Source organism: Poecile atricapillus, chromosome Z (genome assembly GCF_030490865.1).
Source record: "Poecile atricapillus isolate bPoeAtr1 chromosome Z, bPoeAtr1.hap1, whole genome shotgun sequence".
Taxonomy (NCBI): domain Eukaryota; kingdom Metazoa; phylum Chordata; class Aves; order Passeriformes; family Paridae; genus Poecile; species Poecile atricapillus.
Genome location: NC_081289.1, coordinates 111,551,904 through 111,572,465, shown reverse-complemented (window position 1 = coordinate 111,572,465; position 20,562 = coordinate 111,551,904). Strand labels below are relative to the sequence as shown.

Below are 20,562 nucleotides of genomic sequence, written 5' to 3'. Positions count from 1 at the left end.
ATCTGGAGATGCTGGTGTCTCAATATACAACCATTTAAGTTCACAGAATCACAGAATTATTGGAGTGGGAAGGGACCTCTGTAGGGCACTCTCCTCATTGGCTCCTCCACCACTTGGATTAACAAGTTATCTTCCAGTATCTGCAGGAACTTGCTGGACTGTGTTCCAAGCCACATTGTGCCTCAAAATACCAGGGTTGTTGAATTCTCAGAGGAGGACCCAGGCCCATGATCTCAAGGCTACTTCCAGCTGCCCATAGAAGCCTCATCAACTTCCTTATCTGAGTCACCCATTTTAGCCTGTCCCTGAATTTTTACCCATAAGCTCTCAACTCCTTGTCTGTCCCTGGGCAGAGCTTGATGTTCTTTCACACAAAGACCAACTCCACCGCCTCACCTCACTGACCTGTCCTTTCTAAAAAGTACACAGGAATCCATGACAACATTCCAGTGGTGAGCTATCCCACCATGTCTCTGAAATTGCAGTGAGATCATGGCTCTGTGACATAGATTTCCAGTTCTTATTTATTCCCCCTGATTTGTGCATATGTGTACACACACTTCAGAGAGGTAGTCGAGCATCCAGGTTCCCTAGGAGGGGTGTAAGAGGATTCCCCATAGCCATACACACCCTTGATGTGGTTAGCCCTAGGACTCTCATCTTGAGGCAGCCAAGCTTGCCTGGTTGGCATGGCCATTCCCCAGGAGAAAGCAGTGGCATGAGCATTGCCACTTTGGACCCCAGCCAAGTCATTCTGTTTAAAGCCCATCTCACCAAATTGGCCAATCTGTTGGCAGAGCTTCTTTTGCTCTTTTTTGAGTCCCTTCCTAACAGGTAACAATCACTGAAGTACAATTCATTGTCATAAAAGCCATTGTCTTAAACATCTTTTTGCCTGCCCATTTCTGAGCTTTTCCAGAAACTTAGGTGAGGCATTGGAGCTGAAGTTACAGTGGTCTTTTATAGGAAGGCTGACTGCCCCAAGTTACCTCTGTACTAGAAGGAGGTGAGGAAGTCTTCTGTCATGAGCTTCATGCCTTTTTCATGCAGTTTACATTTTGGGGTCCTCTCCATAGTGAATTTTAAAGAATCCTTTTCCTATTCCATCCTTTTACCCAGCAGTAAGATTCAAGACATAACATTTTTTTAAACATAAAACAATAAACATGGCTTAATCTGTGATAGGTTTGACCTCAGCTGGCTTCCAGATGTCCATTCAACCTCATCTCCTCAACAGGACATTCATTCTCCCTCCTCCTCCTCCTCAACAGGACAGGGAGAAAATAGGATGAGAAAGTTCATGGGTCGAGATAAAGACAGAGTGATCATTTACTATTCACTGTCACAAAAACAGATTCAACTTGTGGAAGAAAAATTTATTGCCAATTAAAAATAGAGTAGGATGGAAAGAAAAAAGGCAAAACTAAAATTACCTTTCCCCTATGCCTCCCTTCTTCCTGTGCTCCCTTTACTCCTTCATTCCTGCATTTTGTACCTCCTACCTCCCCAAGCAGTACAAGGTGGGTGTGGGGGTTGCACTTGGGTAGTAAACCTTAATCTCAGCTGCTTGTTTGTCTTCACGCCGTTACTCTGCTCCAGCATGGGGTCCCTCCCATGGGATACAGTTCTTCACAGTTTCTTCTCACAAGCTGCAGCTCTTCAAGCACTGCTCTAGCATAGGTTCTTTCCATGGGATACAGTCCATTGGGAAAAAACTGCCTCAGTGTGGGTCCCTAGTGGGCCACAGTTCTTGTTGTGCTTGTGTGGGCTCTTCATGGGCTGCAGCTTTCCTCAGGGCACAGCCACCTGCTGCAGCCTGGCATCCTCCAAAGGCTGCCATGTGGATATCGTCTGGTGTGTTTCTCCATGGCTTGCAAGGGGGCAACCTGGTACACTATGGCTCACAGGGGAATCTGCTGCAGTGCCTAAAGTAGCTCTTCATCACCTTCTCCATTGACCTTGGTGTCTACTGAGCTGTTTCTCTTACATTTTTCTTACTCTTCTTTCTCGCAGCTGCTGCGTAACATTTCTTACCTTTTCTTAAGTTTTCAGAGAGATGCCATGCCATGATCTTTGTTGTTTGGCTCAGCAACATCCTGCAGAGGCTTAGTCTTAGAACTGGGTGGAACCAGCTGTTTCTGGCATGTTGGATTGAATTTCCAAGGAAAAAATGTTTATGCTTCAACTTTAGCAAGTTATATAGTGGTTTAATGTGGACTTAATCTGGCTGTCTTCAAAACTGTTATCTTATTCAGCTGTTCTATATGTTTCTTCACATTGTTCACACTTGAATCCGTTTGGGTCAGACAGAAGCCCAAGTGAAAGCACTCCTGTTTCTCTACTAAGTTCCAAATTTCTGTTTGGAGTGGTTTAAAAAAAACTAATCCAGGGTTGACACTATACTATTCTATGCATGATCTTGTTGCTTATGGTCCGCAAATACTCGATGGTCAAAATAGTCCGCAGGCATTGTCTGCCACTATTATTAAATAAATAAAAATTATAGTAGGTGACCTTTCATAACAAATTAATTTAGCTTCACTGTTTCCTTATATAACCTCTTAGGCTGCATGGTTTGAAAAGTCATGCAGGCAAAAGCCTCTTCATATTGTAACAGTGTTTAGTCCCCCTTTAAATATTACCTTCTCTCCTACTCCTATTATCTAGGCTCCCTTTCCACAGTTTTCAGTCAGAAAAAAAAAAAAAGATAGCCTCACTTTTCTCCCCCACATGCTTGAATTGAAATGTAGGTCATAATCAATACAGATGAAACGTCAGAAAAGCTCCAGCCAGTCTCTAAGGAATTATTTGGCTATTTTTGCCTGTTCCACTGGGTTGCTGCGTATATTCCTCTTTCCCAGCCTTTGAAAAAGCTGTGTTCTATTTGCATTCTTACATACTATTCTAGAGGAGTATGAGGAGCAATACAGTTGAGTAAAATGCCTAGAATTTTGCACATGGCTTTTGATAGTCATTCAGATCCCTTTTAGAAACAACATATTTTTTGACCTGACTACATCACATTTATTTTGCATGTATCTCTCTGCTGTTCAATGTGGAAGAAAAACATTGTGAGGGAAGAGACTGACATGCCAAACACATGATTATAAGTGTTTATTTCTGACCGTTAAACATCCCCCTGAATATATAGTAGATGAGTATGATAACACTTGCCTTTCTGATTTAGCTGCATTTGCTGGAGCCTTCTTCTGATAACTGAAGTATGAGGCCAGAATGTGAAGGATCCTTAGTGAATGCCTGGGTTAATCAGCATGTTTGTCTCTAGGCTGCAAAGGTTCTGATTTCTGCTCTTTGAGAGATTCCAGTTCTAGCAAATTTAGCATTTATATGTGAAGTACATACATGTTGGCCTAGTATAAAGTAATCTTAGAGATGGAATTATACTGTCATTACAGAATATCTGTAGCTAATGAAGTAAGAATTAACACTGAAATAAGGGTGTAGCTGTGAGTTGCGGCACTCTCCAATTTTTTCAGTATTCCATAACATATGCTAGAAAAAAACCATTAATTTTAAAAACTGGCCACTTGATCTCAAAACATTCAAAAATTTTCAAAAGCTGCTCTAGTTTTGAGGTGTGTTCAAGAGATCTGCCTTTTCTGAAAATTCTATACAGCCAGATAATGTTCATGCAAAGAGAAGTTTTGCATTGAGAAATCTTTGTCCAGTTTGGTTTTAACGATGATGTGCAGAAATCCCCTAGGAATATATTTTGTCTTTCCAAACAAAATATCAACTTAGCTTCTTTTATTTTTGATGTTTCCTGTCCCTAGGTGTGCCATTCTCTCAGAGAAGAGGTTCTGGATGATAAAGCACATACCTGAATCAAAACACAAAACGTGTAAGAAGAAAGGAGTGGAATTCAAACTGTATTCAATTTATTTAGAAGGAACTGTAAGAGCCTTCAACCTTGCACAGTTCTTTCCATGTACTTAGGAACAGAACACTACATCATTAAGATGAGATCCTTCAAATTCACATTAAAACCCCATGACAGAACAAAGACTTCTGTATGATGCAGCTAAATTAAGCTGAAATTTTTCCAAAGTATTTTGATGAGAAAGAGAAGGGATCTGTTTGCATGCAGGTTTTGAAGTGGCCTTGTTTTTTCATGCCTTTAAATAATCGTGCTGTAAAAGTCTTAATTTAGATATAACTTCTCATCCCATCTAGGAGTTATGAGTGAGGAAGAGTTGGACAGAACCAGAGTATGATCAAATAGGAATTGATTTTTTTAAAAAAAAGCAAACAAAAAAGGAAGTTTCACTAAACAGCTGCAAGTCTAGCATCACTGAAACAACTTCTATAGGTTTGTGGTTTTATGCATCATATGTATGGTGTACTATGAAAATTTAACTATTTGTATTTGAAAGATACTGGAAATCGAAACAGGTAGTGATGCACTTTCCTGCAGTGGTCTGCAGGAGATTGTAGCAGAGAGAAAGTTTGTGAAAGGCTCAGCATGGATTTAATTTTTTGTTGCCATAGGCATCCCAGTTGTGTTGAGACCCAGCTTTCTGGAAGATGAGATACTTACCTGCAAAGAGCACTAGCAGGTACATTTTCAGAACATAGGGGAAGTAGATTGAGAAGGTGAATGGAAATGGTAGCTTGATCGAGTATGTGCCAAAGGATTCAAAATAAGGTAGTGATACACAAATTGCAAATCCTGTAAAAACATGGTAAATCCTTAGTCTAAAGGAAGTAGAAGATCATCAAAAAGCTTAATGAACAACTCAGTTACCGTTAATATTTTATATACCTATACATACATATGCATTCATATAAATAAGCATGTTTTCTCCTTGAGTTCAGTTTTATAGGTTTGGGGTGCTAATTGTTCTAAATACTAGAATTAGTAAGTATATTCTATTCGCTAACCAGTTCTGTCAGAAAGTGCTTTCAGTGTGTTCTCAGTGGGCAGAGTTCTTGATGTAGGTAAGAAAACTTGCTAAGTATGGCCTGAGCCAGTAAGGTCAGCCTCAGTGGGGGAGAGGCTTTGGAACTTGCTGTCTAGTGTACTCAGTATGGAAGGGAGGAATCCATATGTCTTTTGGATTGCTTTCTGCTTTACAAAAAAGAACACTTTCCCATATTTTAAAAAAACTTAAACAAAATCAAGAAAACAAAAAACCCCAAAATCTACCAGACACACAAGCCCCAAATCCCAGATAGTCCCCATTAAAGAAAAAATAACAGAAAAGTGAGACAGAAGTGACATACATTAATATGAAAGTACATGAACATTTATGACAGCTTTGGCAACACATGAGGAGCTATTTTAAACAAAACAACAAATCACATTTTACTGAAGAATATTAAGGAGGCAAGTAGTTGGTACCCTTCCCACTTCCTTACCTTCAGCCAGAACTGAAAGGGGATAAAACGGGATGCACAGTGAGAAGTTGAGCCATGTTAGTGGTAGGTAGTATAGGCCCATCCTTGCCAGCATGTTGTAAGTGTACCTGCAATAAGAGGAAAGCAGATGAGCTCAGAGGAAATTATGATGTCTTTAGAATAAAGATATACTATTGGAAAATTCAAAGGAATTTCAGAAGAGCTTATAGCTGTCTGAGTAAATTTCAGAGCCAGCAACAGTTTTTGTTCAGACTCCAATTCCTGAAAGTAGATGGTCCATTTTTTCAGAAGAGTTATCTATGGTGCTACATTAGAGCAGGTATAAAGCCTTCCAGATAGAAAGCTCCATCAGAAACCAGCATTATTTCATACAGGTCCATCAGAAAATGGATTTCAGATGGGGGTGTTGCAACTGAGAGGGGCAGGCAGAATATCACTGTCACTTGTGACCGAGACAGTCCTGATTTGGCTACTGACCTAGCTGAATCAGTGCTGGAGAAGGTTAAACAAGAAGGCAATTGCAGGTACATAACTTGTATTACATCTGCCCCTCTCCTGGACCTTAGTTGCTCACCAGTGTATTGCAGCATATTCTTTTTACTGTGGCTCTTACTGTTCCTCACTGGGAGACCAGAATGCTTAGTTTCCAAAGGTGAGCTAATCTTGGTTTGATTTTAAAGTGGTACAGCAGCTCTCCAAACACTGGAGAAACAGGTCTCATTGCATTTTTGGTCACCTGAAAGACTTTTTGCACTGTGGGCTTGCTAGAGATATGTAAATCTATTACCCATGACTTTCTGATAGATGAAACTAGTGTAAAACACACTTCCTGTATTCCCTTCTTACTGATTAATTTGATTAATTTTGCATTGTATCTGGACTGTAGAAAATAATTTTTAATTATTGTTGCTTTTAAGGCTGAATCCCAACCAAATACAAAAAGGAAACAGTTACTCCCTCTCTACACAATTCCATGGGCTGTTACTGTATAAGCAGGAAAGATGCAAATTTAGCCTCCATATATCACTATCCATGATGCATAATAAATAGCCCTTCAGAGAAATTTAGGTGCCTAGAAGTTAATGTGGAAAAACTTGTAATACTTAAGAGTAATTGGCTAAAGGATGGGAGAGATGCCTATGCACTTTTAGATATGAATATTTCTTTGAGATACTAGGACATGGCACAGATGCTGTAAAATAAATCAGGTAAGAATTCTAAATTTTTATGAGTTGTACTATGCTTTATTTGAATTGGTCATGGGCTGCTACAGACCACAGTAGCTTTCCTGCTGTTACTGCTGTGCTGCTTAACTGTTCTTTAGCAAGGGTAGAAAATAATGCTGCATCACTGGTACTGTTATGCACTGAGAAGACTTCACAGCCAATATTTTATTATACTTCTGGCATTTCTCCAGCTGCACTGAACCCTTTCATTTCAGATTAGATTCTACTGTTTTAGTTTTACAAACTTCAAAAAGAAATGGGATGAAACTATAATCAATTAATACAAGTAGCAGCCTATTAAAATATATTGCAAAATGCTCTGAAGCTGACTTAAAATCTTTATCAGTTCTCTCTGACACTTTCCTGTTTCAGTTCTCTTTTATAACATAAGTCTCCTATGCTACCTAAAACCATGTTCTTCAGTCAGCCCCCTAAGCAATATATTTAAATCAGCAGAAAGCCATTTTAACAGAAAAAAAAGTTTTGCTGCAATACATAAGTTGCTGTAAGAGCTGTGTCTTCTTAAAATGCTTCTTAATTCTGTATGTACCTGTTCTAAGTCTACAAACTGAGGTGCACAGAGGCTTACATTACATACGGGAAATATCTGTTGTTCTTGTGATGTGATATGTACCCTGCCATACCAAAACTGTTCCTGCAGCAGCTCTTGGCTTTTTGGAAACCACAGTCCAGTTAATCCACAATAGTCTTTCTGCCTTTGCAAGAAGTTCTGCTGGTGCTGCCTTACTGTGCTGTAAATCTTGGCTCAAACTGGATAAAAAAGTAAAATAATAAAGCAACAGGGTGGTAATGGCAACCAGGATGGTTTCAGGAATTGCTGTTCTCCAGAAAGTAGTTGTGATTGCCTTCTAAACTGTTGTTAAAAACATCAAAGCCTTTGAACTAAAAATGTTAATGCAGTCTGCTAATGTATTACTCCATCTTACATCTGTAAATTACTCTGCCTCTTAACCATGTGGATTTTTTTAAAAAATCACTAGGTAACTTTAAAAGTTCAAGGTTTTATTTAAAAAGGGATAATACACTTTGCCAATTTTGAAACAGTTAAATGAGCCTGCTGCACAATGGGGGTGGAGTTCTGCTGGCAGTAATAACCCATTTTCCCCTCATGGTTTTGATGTTGACTCCTTACCTGACCACATCTAATATATTCCAAAGGAAAAATAAAACACACACGACATATTTCCCTTGAACTTCTTCCTGACTGTTGATCACGACAAATAAAACAATTATTCTCTCAGTCATCTGAAAAGAAAAGAAAACTTTGAATTCAGGTAGTGCCTTCTGTAACTGTTATTTCTGTGGCATTTTGGCAAAATAGGGGGCCACAAATGGATTCAGTTTTCTTTACACAAAATCAGGAGTGAATATTTTGTTTCATGGCCTGCTTTTGTTCAAGGTCCTTCAGCAAAGAGCAGTGGCCACTGCTGGCTGTAGCATGAAAGACCTGTTGTGGTACATGTGGAAGTTTGCTTTCCAGCTGGGATGGCTTGGCTTTGTAGCCAAGAAAACCTGTCAATTAGCCCACAGAGGTCATGGAAGCAAGGACTACTCCTGCTGCACCTGACTCCACAGAGGGCTGGCAGGGATAAGCTTCCTTGCTTGTAGGCTTTGTGGGAGGCAGTAGGGTACAGAAGGCCCTTTTTGGGGGGATCATATGCCAGAAAGTACTAATCTTGCACTCCCAGATCTATTTTTCATATCTTGGAAATCTGTGTCCCAAGGAATCTCTTTCATGTAAGATTTGCAGAAAGAAGGAGGAAAAGTAGAATTCCTTATCTTCTTTCCATCTTTTTCTTGGTTACGGGAAGTGGGTTTAAGCTTGTCACTTACGTGAATGATTGCAATAGTATTTATGTCCTAAAATTTTTCTAGTGGTTGGACTTTATCCAACCCACAAATGAAAAGATAAAGGAGATTAATCAGGCAGTGTCTCCAGTTTAAAATAAATACTTTGGTAATACTAAAATTCAACAAACTAAAAACAAGTGTGTCTTTTTGCATAACTTTTTCCTGACAACTCTTCTAACAGTATCCATGCCCTGTCCTGTAAAGTAAATGTATCAGTACTGCCAAGAATTGTCAAACTGTCCCAGAACAGTAACAATTCATTCTGATTTACACTCTATTTGAAAGTGTTGAAGTAGAAAACATGCACCTAAGCTGTTGGTATGAATTGATACAGCTTCATTGGGTTGAGTTTTTTTACCCAATGCCATGTCTTCCATAAGGTATGTTAGTTGTAGTGATTTCACAAGTTCAGATGTTAAGTCAGTTAAAAGTTACAAAATGAAAGTGGATTACCAAGGTTGTTTTTATAAGAGCTGTTATTCTTCATTGCTTTCCCTGGACTCCTGCCTTAAACAAAGTAAGAATTTTGCCTCTCAGAAAGTTTGTGCAGTAGTTTTGCTGCATAATATTTACAGGTTCCTGCATGGACCATTCTGGCCAGAAACTCTCTTTTTTTTCATAGACCACATCTGTCAGATAAAGCACCCTTCACTTCACTATTCAGAAAAATTACGTCAGAGCAGTTTTTCATACAGAAAGAGAGCATGCCTATCCCCCAGGGATATGGTTCCTCATCTTGGAAAGCACTGGGGGCCCACAACAGCTAAAAACATTTTTCCTGCTTCTCACCCTCCTATGACCGTCATCTTGTGCTGCTGATCCCATTGGTCTGTAACTGAGGAACTGATTTTTAAAAAGGTCAGATGTTGGTAGACTTTTGTATAGATGGGTCAGGAAACAGAAAGTGAGAGCCCATTTATGTCCTGTGCTTATACACTGATGCTGAGGAACATGGCAAAAACATGGGGGAACTGGAAGTACTGATGCAGATCTGAAACCAGATAGAACAGAGGTACAAGAAACACAGCAGGGCAACCATCACAAGAAGGAAATCAAAACAAAAGTAAAAGCCATGTGAGCACTGGGTGAGATTGTGTGCTGGAGAGAACAGATAAAATCTGAGTTAAAATTGTTAGATGAAGAGTGGTAAAGAATGGCTCATTGATGGTGTGGCCATTTTGTTACTGACCCTAAAATCAGACTTGAGATGTGGAGAGAAAGTTCTGGAAAACTGTTAATACAAGATGTATTTCAGGGAATTGCCACAGGTAGTTGTCCTAGAGACCAAGGGCTTTATCATGATAGTGAAAAGATGGACATGTTCTTGGATGTCAGAGCTGGAAGATTTTACAAATGGTCACTCACTTTTCAAAAAGTGGCTGGGTGGAAATGTGCTAAAAAACAGCATGAGATAAATGATCGGGATCTGATCCCATTTCAGTGAGAGAAAGGACAAGCAGTAGGAAGGTAGTTACCATTTCAAACTCCAGTTTGAAACTCCAGTTTCAAATGGATATGTACTGGCCAGTTGGGCAGAATGACCACAATTCAGCCTTATAACATGGAAGCAGAAGAAGCTGTGGATTGTCTTCTCTTCCCAGGAAACAAGCAGAAACATGAAGCAGTGAGAACCACCTCCCCGGGGCTCAACAGATTTCCTCCATCAGAGATTCATATTGGGGAAGGTGAGAGTCATGCAGCTTTGCTAATTACACATGATGGAACTCAGTAATCACACCGTAATGTTAAGCACTTGCAAGAGCAGGAAATTGCACATGGCACAAACTGGTCACCTTAAAGTATTTTGTTCCTGTCAGACTGCAGTCTCATCTGGCCAGCAATGGGCTGCACAAAACAGCGACCAGACACTGAAACTGGAAGGACCTGGCCTTGGTCTGGAGCACATCTGTGGGGCAGGACACAGAGCTCAGGACAATTGTGATGTCCCCATGAGAACAGACAGTGGCATCCTACCTCTTTTTCTGCATAAATCAGGAAGTTGCTTGCCTGCTTGCCTTAATTCTCTTTCCTTTTATTGCACTCCAAGCTTTAGGTAACCCACACAAATCAAAGGTAAATGCAGGGGTTTAGCAAAAAGCCTGGGGACATTTTCTGCAATGAAGAGACAGGGTACTTCTTGGAGAATAGTAGTGTATGTTAATACTGTGTTGATATATGTACACACATGCATATACACATGGAGTCATGTACATTTATAAATACACACGCATATACACACACAGATAAAATGCATGTATTGCTGCTCAGCCAAGGATTGTTTCCTGTATGGATCATCCATCCTTGCATGAATGAAGATGTGATACTCTCTGTAGCTGCTCTCTTGCTTTAAAATATATAAAAAATAAAGCACAAAACTACAAGTCCTGTGTTTTCACATTCATAAAAAGGAAGTATGTGCTAACATATCACAAAGCATAAATATAATGTTTTCAGTTTTCATTCCTTCTTTAAAATCAAATTGGAATTACCTTCCTTTTCTGACACTAATCTCTCATAAGATGCAGCAAGTTCTGTAGAGTGGTATAAATTTCTGCAAGGCAGACTGAGTTTTTTAACCAAGTCAGCAAAACAGAGCAAATTTGACTAGAGAAAATAGCCCATTCACTTACATTTTTTAGTAACTATGACTGTGCAATTTTGTACTTGGTACCTGAAATGCTTACATAGTTCTTCAATTTAGTGTATATTAAAAAAGAACAAAAAAACAAAACAAAAACAAAACAAACAAACCCAAAAAAAACCCAAAAAAGAAAGTGAGAAAAGTGTCACTATATTTAATGTTAAAAAATAATGGTTTTATCACAAAACCGTGGTACATTGCTTTTGGTTTAGTAAATCTAATCTGTTTACACAGGATGAAGAGCTGCTCTTTGTTTCACAAAAACACTAGTCTTTTCTTAGACCTTTCCTCTCTCCTTGCTATGGTGCCAGTCCTGTCAGCTGTTATTCCATAGCCAGACTAACACATTTAATTACCTTCTGTTTTGGTGACAACAATGACATGTGACATGTTCTCCTGCCCTCCTCCAATTATTTAAGGTGTAAATGGCCTGAGAGCCATCTCTTTGAACCAGCTTTGTGACCATCCCCTGCCTCACCTTACCCCAGCACATCCGTCACACAGGACTCATCTTTCTTTCATGGTGTGACTTGGCCTTGACCTACCTTGCTCTTCTCAGGTGCCTGGTGGCCTGAGACTTTGTCCCTCAATGAGTTTTTCCAGAAGACTCCTCTGAGTTTGTTTTTCCACTATCTGTATCATGTATCTTGAAGTGTTTTTCTTAAATGCTACTAAACCACAACAAATGCAATACTAGGCAGAAATCTTTCACTCAAGGATTAATTTACCTCTTGTATTTCCTATAATATATATGTAAAATATACATATTTGCTACAGAACAACCTGCCACCACGGCGCCTTTTCACAGCTTTTTTTATTCAATATTCATTTATACCTTCATCCATGTGCTTCCCTGACATTGCCTGACTCAGCTTTTCTCTAATCCTAGTAATCACCCAAGGTGAACTTCATTGTGGATGTATATGAATATACCTGTTACAAGGTATGTGTTAAGCTCAGGGTTGGAATAGGTGATTGGGAACACAGAACCAGGCAGCCACTATCAAATTCTTGCACCTTTATCAATGCCCTGATTGTGCAGCAGTCTAGTAGGCTGCAGCAAGGTAAACATCTCTTAACTAACTCTCCTGCCCTAGTTCATGGTGGAAAACATACCTTTTTTTATTTCCTAAGAGGCAGTGAAGAAAGTGTGATGAAGCATGTGGGATTAGTGTTGGCCCACAGCTGCTTGACCTACACTCAGCAAAAGTGGGTAACCCACAGGACAGCAGAGTCTCCACTAAAGAGCTTATACATCTTGTTTGCACAGCATGAGACCGCTGTTAACATCAAGGGAAGAGAGTTGTTCGTGGTGAGAGCGCAGCTGGGGAAAGAACCAAAGATCCAAAACTATATTTGGTGTGAGGTGAACACTGAGAGTCACAGTGCCACATAGTTGGGTTCCCTGAGCTGCCTCTCCATGCTGCCCAGAAGAGCAGTGCACAAACTGCACTGTCCAAGAAAGGTCACAGTTTTCATGCTCAGAATATCCATTTCATACTAATGTCATTTGTGGCAACAGAGAACAGAGAACAGTGTTTGTGCAAGCTTCCCTGATCTCTGCCTTGTGTAAGTCTGTCTAGGGAAGAAACAGATTATGTCAAGGCTAGGGAATGTGTAAACTCTGCCAGGACAAGGCTTGCTTTAATGACTAAGAGCAGGCTGCTCTTCTTTCCATGACATGTGAGATTTGTTACAGGTCATACTAGATAGGAGTCTTCATTCTCCCCTAGATTAGCATCAAAGTATGTAAATCAAAGGATTTAGGCAGGGAAAAGCAGCTATTTGCATTTTGATGAATTTGCTATCATACTTAGGGAACAGTGTAAAGAACAGAGATCTGTATTAGTCAATTAGTTAATTAGTTATTTAGACAGTTAATAGAGATTTGAAAAGAGGAACATCTTGATCCATGAATACATCATTTGACAAAAATGGGCTATCCAGAAAACTAAAAACATAACTAACTACTCTTGGTCTTCTACCTTCTGACTGCTAAGAGAAATATGAGTTTCACCATTATGCAGATACAGGATTGAAAAGGTTTGAAGGTAAATCCAAGTCATCATTTTGCTTTTTTCTAATGCATTAAGAAAAAATAACAAAACCTGAGATTAGCACCCAAAAGGAAAAAAAGAATAGTGCGGCAAGGAAAACGTCAGAGTATCACCTTACTTTCTGCAATAGTGTGTGATGTTTTGGCTGGTTTTCTGCCTGCAGCTGAACATATAACAAGCTACTAGTTTTGAAAAAGACCTGCCTGGTTAAACAGAGAACTTAGTGGATGTCAGGGTAAAAGAAGAGAGTGCATCACCTCTGGAAGGAGGGGAAGATAATTCTGGGGGGCTACAGGGATGCTGGGAGGTTATGTAGGGAGAAACTCAGAAGGGCCAAGTCCCCCTGGAGTTTAATTTGATCACTGCCATTGGCCACTGACCCACTTCTGCTGGTGGCTATTCATCTGGAAATTTTCTGGATCTGCACTGGGGACCAAGCATGGGGTACTAATTATTCAGTTCCACTCAAAAAGAAATAAGTTGACAGGACAGTTCTTTCTCAACCAGCCCAGTTCTGAGGAAGCGATTTGCAATTAGCAAACTATCAGCAAACCAGGCTGCCTGAGGAAGGGTGCAGGTACAGTATTCAGGGTAGTTCAGCCTGGGCTTGTCCCCAGGGGCAGCCATGGTTGATGTGTGTTGGTCATGAAAGGAGAGTCCTGAGAATGAACTTACCTGCAAAAACCTGGGGAGGAGACGGCTTTTGTCAATGCCGATGAGGATGTGTAGGATCTCCAGTACAGATAACAACTGGCAAAGGCGCATTACAAGTCCTATGGAGTGAAACGTGTCAGCCAGTGAATCTACAGACAAAATTTAGAAGATTAGAGGATGGTTATACAGTAAAAGTCTGGAGCAACTACTGGGTTTGCTTTTACCCTGTCATCACTGGACATGACAAGAAGTAAAGTTTATGTAGTACCAAACATGCAGTACCAAACTTCTGGGTAGCAGAAGAAAAGCTTCAGGGGGTGGAGGAGGCAATCTGCTCTGTGTGTGTGGCTCTGATACAGAGGCACAAAGCTGAGAAAATAATTAAGTTCCCTACACTTAATGCATGGGCAAATACTGTGCAGGATGTGTTGGTTTAGAGAAAACTGCTTTAGGGTACTTCTAAATAGGAGAAAATGTCGAGGAAATACATGAGGAATTTCTAAACACTAGGAGATGTTGAGTTCCTGCCTGTATCTGCACTGCTGACAACAAGTAGTCCAGGAAGAAGGCATTTTATATGCCTACAACAGTTCACCATTATAAGACATTTCAAATTTCCAGTCACTAGTTTTCTGGTTTTGTGTCTTAACCCCAGGCAACAGAGAGAGAAATATATTGTAATGTTTTTGGAGATAGTCATGTACAATAACCACAAAGATATTCTCCCCTAGTGGCTTCAGTAAGATTAATATTTGCCATAATGACTGGACCTAGTCACATTTAGGTTTATGTCTAATTCAAATGCTACTAGCATGCTACTGAATATGAAAGTTCATTAACAAAACAAGAGCTTCATTCCCCGTGTGACACAGGTAGAAGACAAGCACAAATAATTTGTTCTGCCTTTTTAATAGAGTGTCTTTCTGATTGTATTATAGTCCCTGGTACTGGACATACACATGTTCAGAATCTTATCTCTAATTTGATATTTCTTTGTGTCTGTCACTGCTGCTTAAAATGTTCAAGGAAAATAGAGAAGGAGCCTTACCTTTTCCAAATGTCATGAACCTGATGATCATATTTGTAAATATCCAAGAATGTCCACAGAATTGCATTAAGTCGTATACAAACAGGTACATGTTCATGGTAAAGCTGTGGAAAGTGAAAATAATAAATAATAAAGTCATAAAATATATGACTTACATTGGAAGAAACATTGGAAGAAACACTGGAAGAAATTGCACCCTCTTTGGACATGTTAATAAATCAAAGGAAAAGAGCTGAAATTGAGAGCAGCCCTACCAAGAAAGGCTTGGGGGTGCTGGTGGAAGGGAGGCTGGACATGACCCAGCCAAGGGCACTCACAGCCCAGAGAGCCAAAAGTGTCCTGGGCTGCATCCAGAGCAGCATTGGCAGCAGGGCCAGGGAGGAGATTCTGCCCCTCTGCTCTGCTCTGCTGAGACCACTTCTGGAACCCTGCATCCAGGTCTGGGGTCCCAGCACAGGAAGGAAGGACATGGAACTGCTGGAGAGAGTCCAGAGGAGGATCAACAAGATGATCAGAGGGATGGAGCACTTCTCCAGTGAGGAAAGGCTGAAACAATTGGGATTGTTCAGGCTGAAGAAGAGGTTTCAGGATGATCTAATTGTAGCCTTCCAGCACCTGGAGCAAACTTTAAAAAGAACTTTTTACAAGAGCATGTAGTGACAGGACAAGGGAGAATGGCTTTAGACTGAAAGAGGGCAGGGCAAGATTAGATACTAAGGAAAGAGTCTTTACTGTGAAGGTGGTGGAACACTGGCACAGGTTTCCCAGAGAAGCTGTGGATGCCCTGTTCCTGGAAGTGTTCAAGCCTGCGAGAAGGATGGCATTCTGAGCAACCTGGACTAGTGGAAGGTGTCCCTGCCCATGAGAGGGGTGTTGGAACTAGATGAAGCTGAGTGGAATTTAAGAATTCTTAATGTCCCTTCCAACCCAAAGCATTCTTTGAGTCCGTGAAGTATAAACAGATCAGTGAAAACTCCGTGTGTCTCTCAGAGGTCCCAGAACAGAACTGTGTCTAATGGATGAAAGGCTCCCTTTGTTTCTATACTTAGGATATGCCCGGAAAAATTTTCAGAGTTCCCACCAATCATTAGGGTGGTCTGGTGGCCACAAAATGAAATTTGTGCCTCTAGAGGAAGAAGTATATAAACAAAGGCACTCCATTAACTTCTGGATTCAAGTTGCATTTAATAAACAAAATCTTCTCCTAACTTTTGTAGCTATTCTAACCTAGTTTTCATGGACAATCTGACTTTTTGCAAAACTTCATGAACTCTGAATACACCTAATTTCCCATAAATGTATTTTATTCTGGTCTATTCTGAAAAGAGAGACTTACCTGTCCTCCAGCTGTAAGATTACTTTTTAGGAAATGAACTTGCTAATTTTGTACTAAATTTATCTCCTGTGTTGGACCTATTAATTTCCTGCCCTAATAAGTAGTACTCACTTCAGGTTGTTACTTGATCCTGTGTGTTCTTGTGGCATGTCTCTGCCAAAAAACTTCACTTCACCGTCTGTATCTGTACATTAACAAATGGAATAAATTTCTCTGTTCAAAACTATATAAATTTGATAAATGCCTATGCTTCATTCCTAGCATTGGATCATAAGTAACAATACAGAGTTATTTAAATTGATCTAGTTAAACTGATCTCCTAAATTTTTATTGTAAGTAAATCCCAGGGAGGTCATAAAAAGTGCTTGTCTTCCTCACTTCCAGTTATGTAGGATGACAGCTATTCACATCATCTCTTCTACAAGCACAAAAAAATTGTGTGAATAAAATATTTCCCAAAAAGACATCATTGTCCTTTGATACTGTGAAAATAAGCCATATAAGGACCCAAACAAAGGAATCTATTCCATATATACCTTCCTTTTGGGAAAAGTAAGATACAACTGAATTGAAGTAAAGTCTGGTGAGATCAATTACAATTTAACACAAATTCTATCTGTTTTGTTACTGAATGACACTTTGTTCCATCTTGTGGTAAGAAAAAGGTGGGAAACTATATATTATAAAAAGACAAAAAATTAAGAACAATGTTCTGTGTTAAGAAACAGCCTTATTACTGGATGGATAGAAATTACTGTATGGAAGTTAGAGGAACAGAAATGAAAATCTTGAGGCTTTCCTGTCAGCAACTCCACCACTCTCTTTGGTCTGATACAGCTGTGTGGGCTTCGCACTGGATGCAAGCTGAGCATATGGTTTATCTCTTCTGAAGTTTAGTTTGCTACATCATTCTGTCATGCTCAGAATCTGTCTTTCAGTAATTTGGTTGTATTTTCCAAAGTCTTCCTGCATTGGCTGGCTAGAAAACTGTTGTTTTTGCAGTTCTTAAGGTACTTAATCTTGACTAAACAGGGAGTACTATTTGTAAACTCAGCCTCACATTAGTGTTTTTGCAGTGTGGCAGCTGTTGCACGTTAGAACACATCATCTTTAAAATACACCAGTGACTGCTGAAATGTGTACAGACTGTTGACATTAATGGAGGGCCCCATATTCCCCAAGGTTTGTAGAGATGTGGTGCTGGGCAGTGTGCCGGTGTTACATGGCAGACAGATCCTGGCCCCAGAGCTATGAGTAGCACAGTTCCCTCCCTTGCTGAAATTCTGCACTGTGAGGAAACAGCCCTGATCTGAGAATGCATCACAGTTTTTCAGCCTACTTTGTTAAACCCCACACAAAAAGTACTTAAGACAAAACAAAAGCTTTCTGCAGAAGTGAAGAAATCTGAAGAGACTGAAAGGTGATTTCAGTGTGATAAAAGGAAGCTGAAATGCAACTTTTCACCAAGGACCTTCTCATCCAAAGGCTGACCTCTTAACCTATAGAAATAGAAGCGGGCTGAAGATAGCCTATTTCCCTGTCCCAACAACTCTGTGTCACAACACAAAATTCAGGCATTTGCTTCTATGTGAAATGTGAAGGGCAGAAGAGATGATCTTTATTTAGATCCCTTGCTCCCATCGGTTCACAGCAGGGATGACCCCACATTTCACTCCCAGAACCTGCTTCTGTACCATTGCTGCAGACAAAACACAGACCATCCATCAGATAGTGGTTCAGGCCCTGAGCCTGCCACAGACTTGCTGGCTTGTCTTCTAAACCTCACTTTGCTACCCTGGTGCCTGACCTGCTGCCACATCTCTCCCTTGTATTGTGATTTGCTTTGAGACATTCAGGTTTCTTTCATTTGAAGGCATTGTGGGAGGAGGGTGGTCATAGCACTCTACATTGATGACAGGAGAAAGAAACAAACACAGATCTTGCAGGAGATAGACCCAGAAGGCTGCACTTGCTGTCTGCTGTTTAAATTGTCGGTTTCACCTTACTTACTGTGGCTGATTTTAAGCCAAATACTTTGAAATGCTAGGGATGCACTTATCATAGGTAATATCAGCCTTGCTTAGCAGAAAACTTATCTGCTTTCTCTGTGGGCTCAAAACCCAGAAAACTAGATGAAATGTAAGAAATGTCAGCACACACAGCTAAGATTTTATCATTTTAGTTGCAAAGCCTAATGTATTTCCTTGGGCAGAAGTTTCACAAAGTGTAACTGTTGCATTTTATTTTTATCACAAAAGTCTTCAGTGTGTCTCTGTGGTAACTATCATACAAGGCAAGTATGGTCTGAAGGGTGGTCAGGACCCTGCTCCCCCATGAGCTAAGGTGACAGCACAGCAGAGGCGCCCTTGCCCCATCTGTGTGTCCCTTGCAGGGTCCCAAGAGGAAGCCTACACTTCTGTTGCTCTCTGAGTTGTCTCACAATGAGGGTCTGCATGCACAGAGCACTTCCCTGCCCCTCAGGACTCCTGTGCTCGGCTGTCTTCCCGTGTGCCCGTGCTGGCTGACCACGCAAGAGGAACCAGCCCTCGTGCTGAAACTAGAGAGCAATGTTCCCTTTTTTTTTTTTTTTTTTTTTCCTCAGAAGGCAAGATCTACTAGAAAATTCCCTCTGCGTACATGGTTTCCTTCTAAGTCACATTAAGTCATGTTGTTCTGAACTTCATCTTCCCCTTCCCACCTGTGACAAGCTGCAATCCTGTAGTTCAGGAAGAAAAGAGCTTCTGAGTACAGCTGCTCTACTTTTCTCCCACAGTCATATCCCACCCACTGTTTATCCCCTTTCGTTTTTGCATTTGAGCAGTCTGTGTCACCTGCACTCAAGAAGTATTTACCTGTTGCAAGGGTCGGATTGCTGCTGCTGCTCCTGAGCTTTCTCCTTTTTCCTCTCTGCAGCTGCAGCAGCTGTTTGTTAGGAGATCACCCCTCCTCTTTCCTCTTACCCCACCCCACGACGTCACCCTATGTAGCACTAAGCAGGAACAGCACTGCACTTCCCGAGAAAGAAGTTTTTAAACGCAAATATCTCCACTGCCTTTGCCCTGACCCTCAGTCAGCCGAGCCTAGCGCAACCCAACCCAACCTAACCTAACCTAACCTAACCTAACCTAACCTAACCTAACCTAACCTAACCTAACCTAACCTAACCTAACCTAACCTAACCTAACCTAACCTAACCTAACCTAACCTAACCTAAATTGGTTTATAGTACTTGTACAAATAAGACAGTCTGTAAATCTCTCTAATTTGTTCCTCAACCCAGAGCAATGTTTTGAAAGCTTAGTGGAGGGAAGAAATGCAAAATTATAATGCTTCTTTTATGCTTAAATCATCAGCACTACAGCAATGCTATCAACTCCATCAAATGATAAGAACGGATGAGAGCACAGTAAAAAAGGAGAACTTTAAATTATTTCAGATAGAGGAAAGAATTTTCTAGTTACTATATAGAAATGTGTGGGTTTTCATGCCCCTGTAATAGAAATATAGACACTACTTGTAGAGTGAAAATATGTGTTCATCCTAGTTTACTTCTGCTCAGGGTGTCTGGGATTTCTCAGCATAAATCAGATGAAGAATACCCTAAGTTATTTCTAAACTCTCTTCTGCCAATAAGTAAGTTTTGCCACAGGCATTAGTGTTGAAATCATATGCCCTTCTGCAGTGAGATTTGAAATTTGACGCTCTAAGTGAAGAGCACACTAAGGATAAGCATAGGATGTTATGTGTAGGTACAAAATGCTGGATTTTAAAATGTCCCTTACTGGATCTCCTCCCTATTGCAAGTGGCACTGAGCTCCTGTCAGAACCATGCCTGTGGTGTCCTAGAAAGGTGCAAAATGCCTCCCTGGCTAGTGGATGATTTCTTAATCAGGAAGGCACAGTGGGACATTGTTTTTTCCATGGTTATGTGTCCCACCTGAGACCTGAGCACAAGGGTCACACAGTCAAAACTGGCTTTCCTGCCATATTTCCTGCAGCTTATTTCCACTGCTCCACAATCATCGTTTTCTAGGCTAAAGAACTCTTTTCCTTCTCAGGAGGAAATAATAGAGGGTTAAGCAATTAAACATACCACTGCTGAAAGCATGTAAACAGCCTCCATACTGCCTGCCTCTGGTAGGACAGCTGGAGTGACCAATGCTGCCAAGAGTGGAGCTCTTTGCTGTAACCACTGTAAGATCCAGGAGCTGACAGAGCAGCTCTTTTCAAATACTTAAAAGCAACAACAGCTCACATATTTTTGTGTTGTGCAAAACACTTGTTGGCTTATTGAAGTGACAAGTTGGGGGGGTTGGGGGTGGGCTGACGCTGGCCCCATGCCAGGCACC

The 20,562-nt window shown here is 40.5% G+C and overlaps 1 protein-coding gene across 2 annotated transcripts; it reads right to left on the bottom strand.

Moving 5' to 3' along the window:
- Positions 1-1,368: 1,368 nt before the first annotated feature.
- Positions 1,369-19,153, bottom strand: HACD4 (3-hydroxyacyl-CoA dehydratase 4). Of its 2 annotated transcripts, none has more exons than XM_058827849.1 (7): positions 19,066-19,153; positions 14,878-14,981; positions 13,851-13,978; positions 7,759-7,871; positions 5,380-5,486; positions 4,559-4,690; positions 1,369-3,841 (listed from the first exon to the last, which is right to left on the bottom strand). In XM_058827849.1, the coding sequence occupies exons 2-7, from the start codon at positions 14,972-14,974 to the stop codon at positions 3,759-3,761; spliced, it is 660 nt and encodes a 219-aa protein (XP_058683832.1). In that variant the 5' UTR covers positions 14,975-14,981; positions 19,066-19,153; the 3' UTR covers positions 1,369-3,758. The 2 variants fall into 2 exon arrangements, with proteins under 2 accessions (XP_058683832.1, XP_058683833.1); XM_058827850.1 differs by having other exon boundaries at positions 13,851-13,948.
- Between the last annotated feature and the right edge of the window lie 1,409 nt (positions 19,154-20,562).

What these genes read in the sequence shown, in the direction of transcription:
- HACD4 (XM_058827849.1), bottom strand. Translation starts at nt 14,974, where the DNA reads ATGAACATGTACCTGTTTGTATACGACTTAATGCAATTCTGTGGACAT. An exon ending in GTTCATGACATTTGGAAAAG is followed by an intron (nt 13,979 to 14,877) that starts GTAAGGCTCCTT and finishes TTTTGTCTGTAG; the next exon opens with ATTCACTGGCTGACACGTTT. An exon ending in TCCTCCCCAGGTTTTTGCAG is followed by an intron (nt 7,872 to 13,850) that starts GTAAGTTCATTC and finishes TTTTCTTTTCAG; the next exon opens with ATGACTGAGAGAATAATTGT.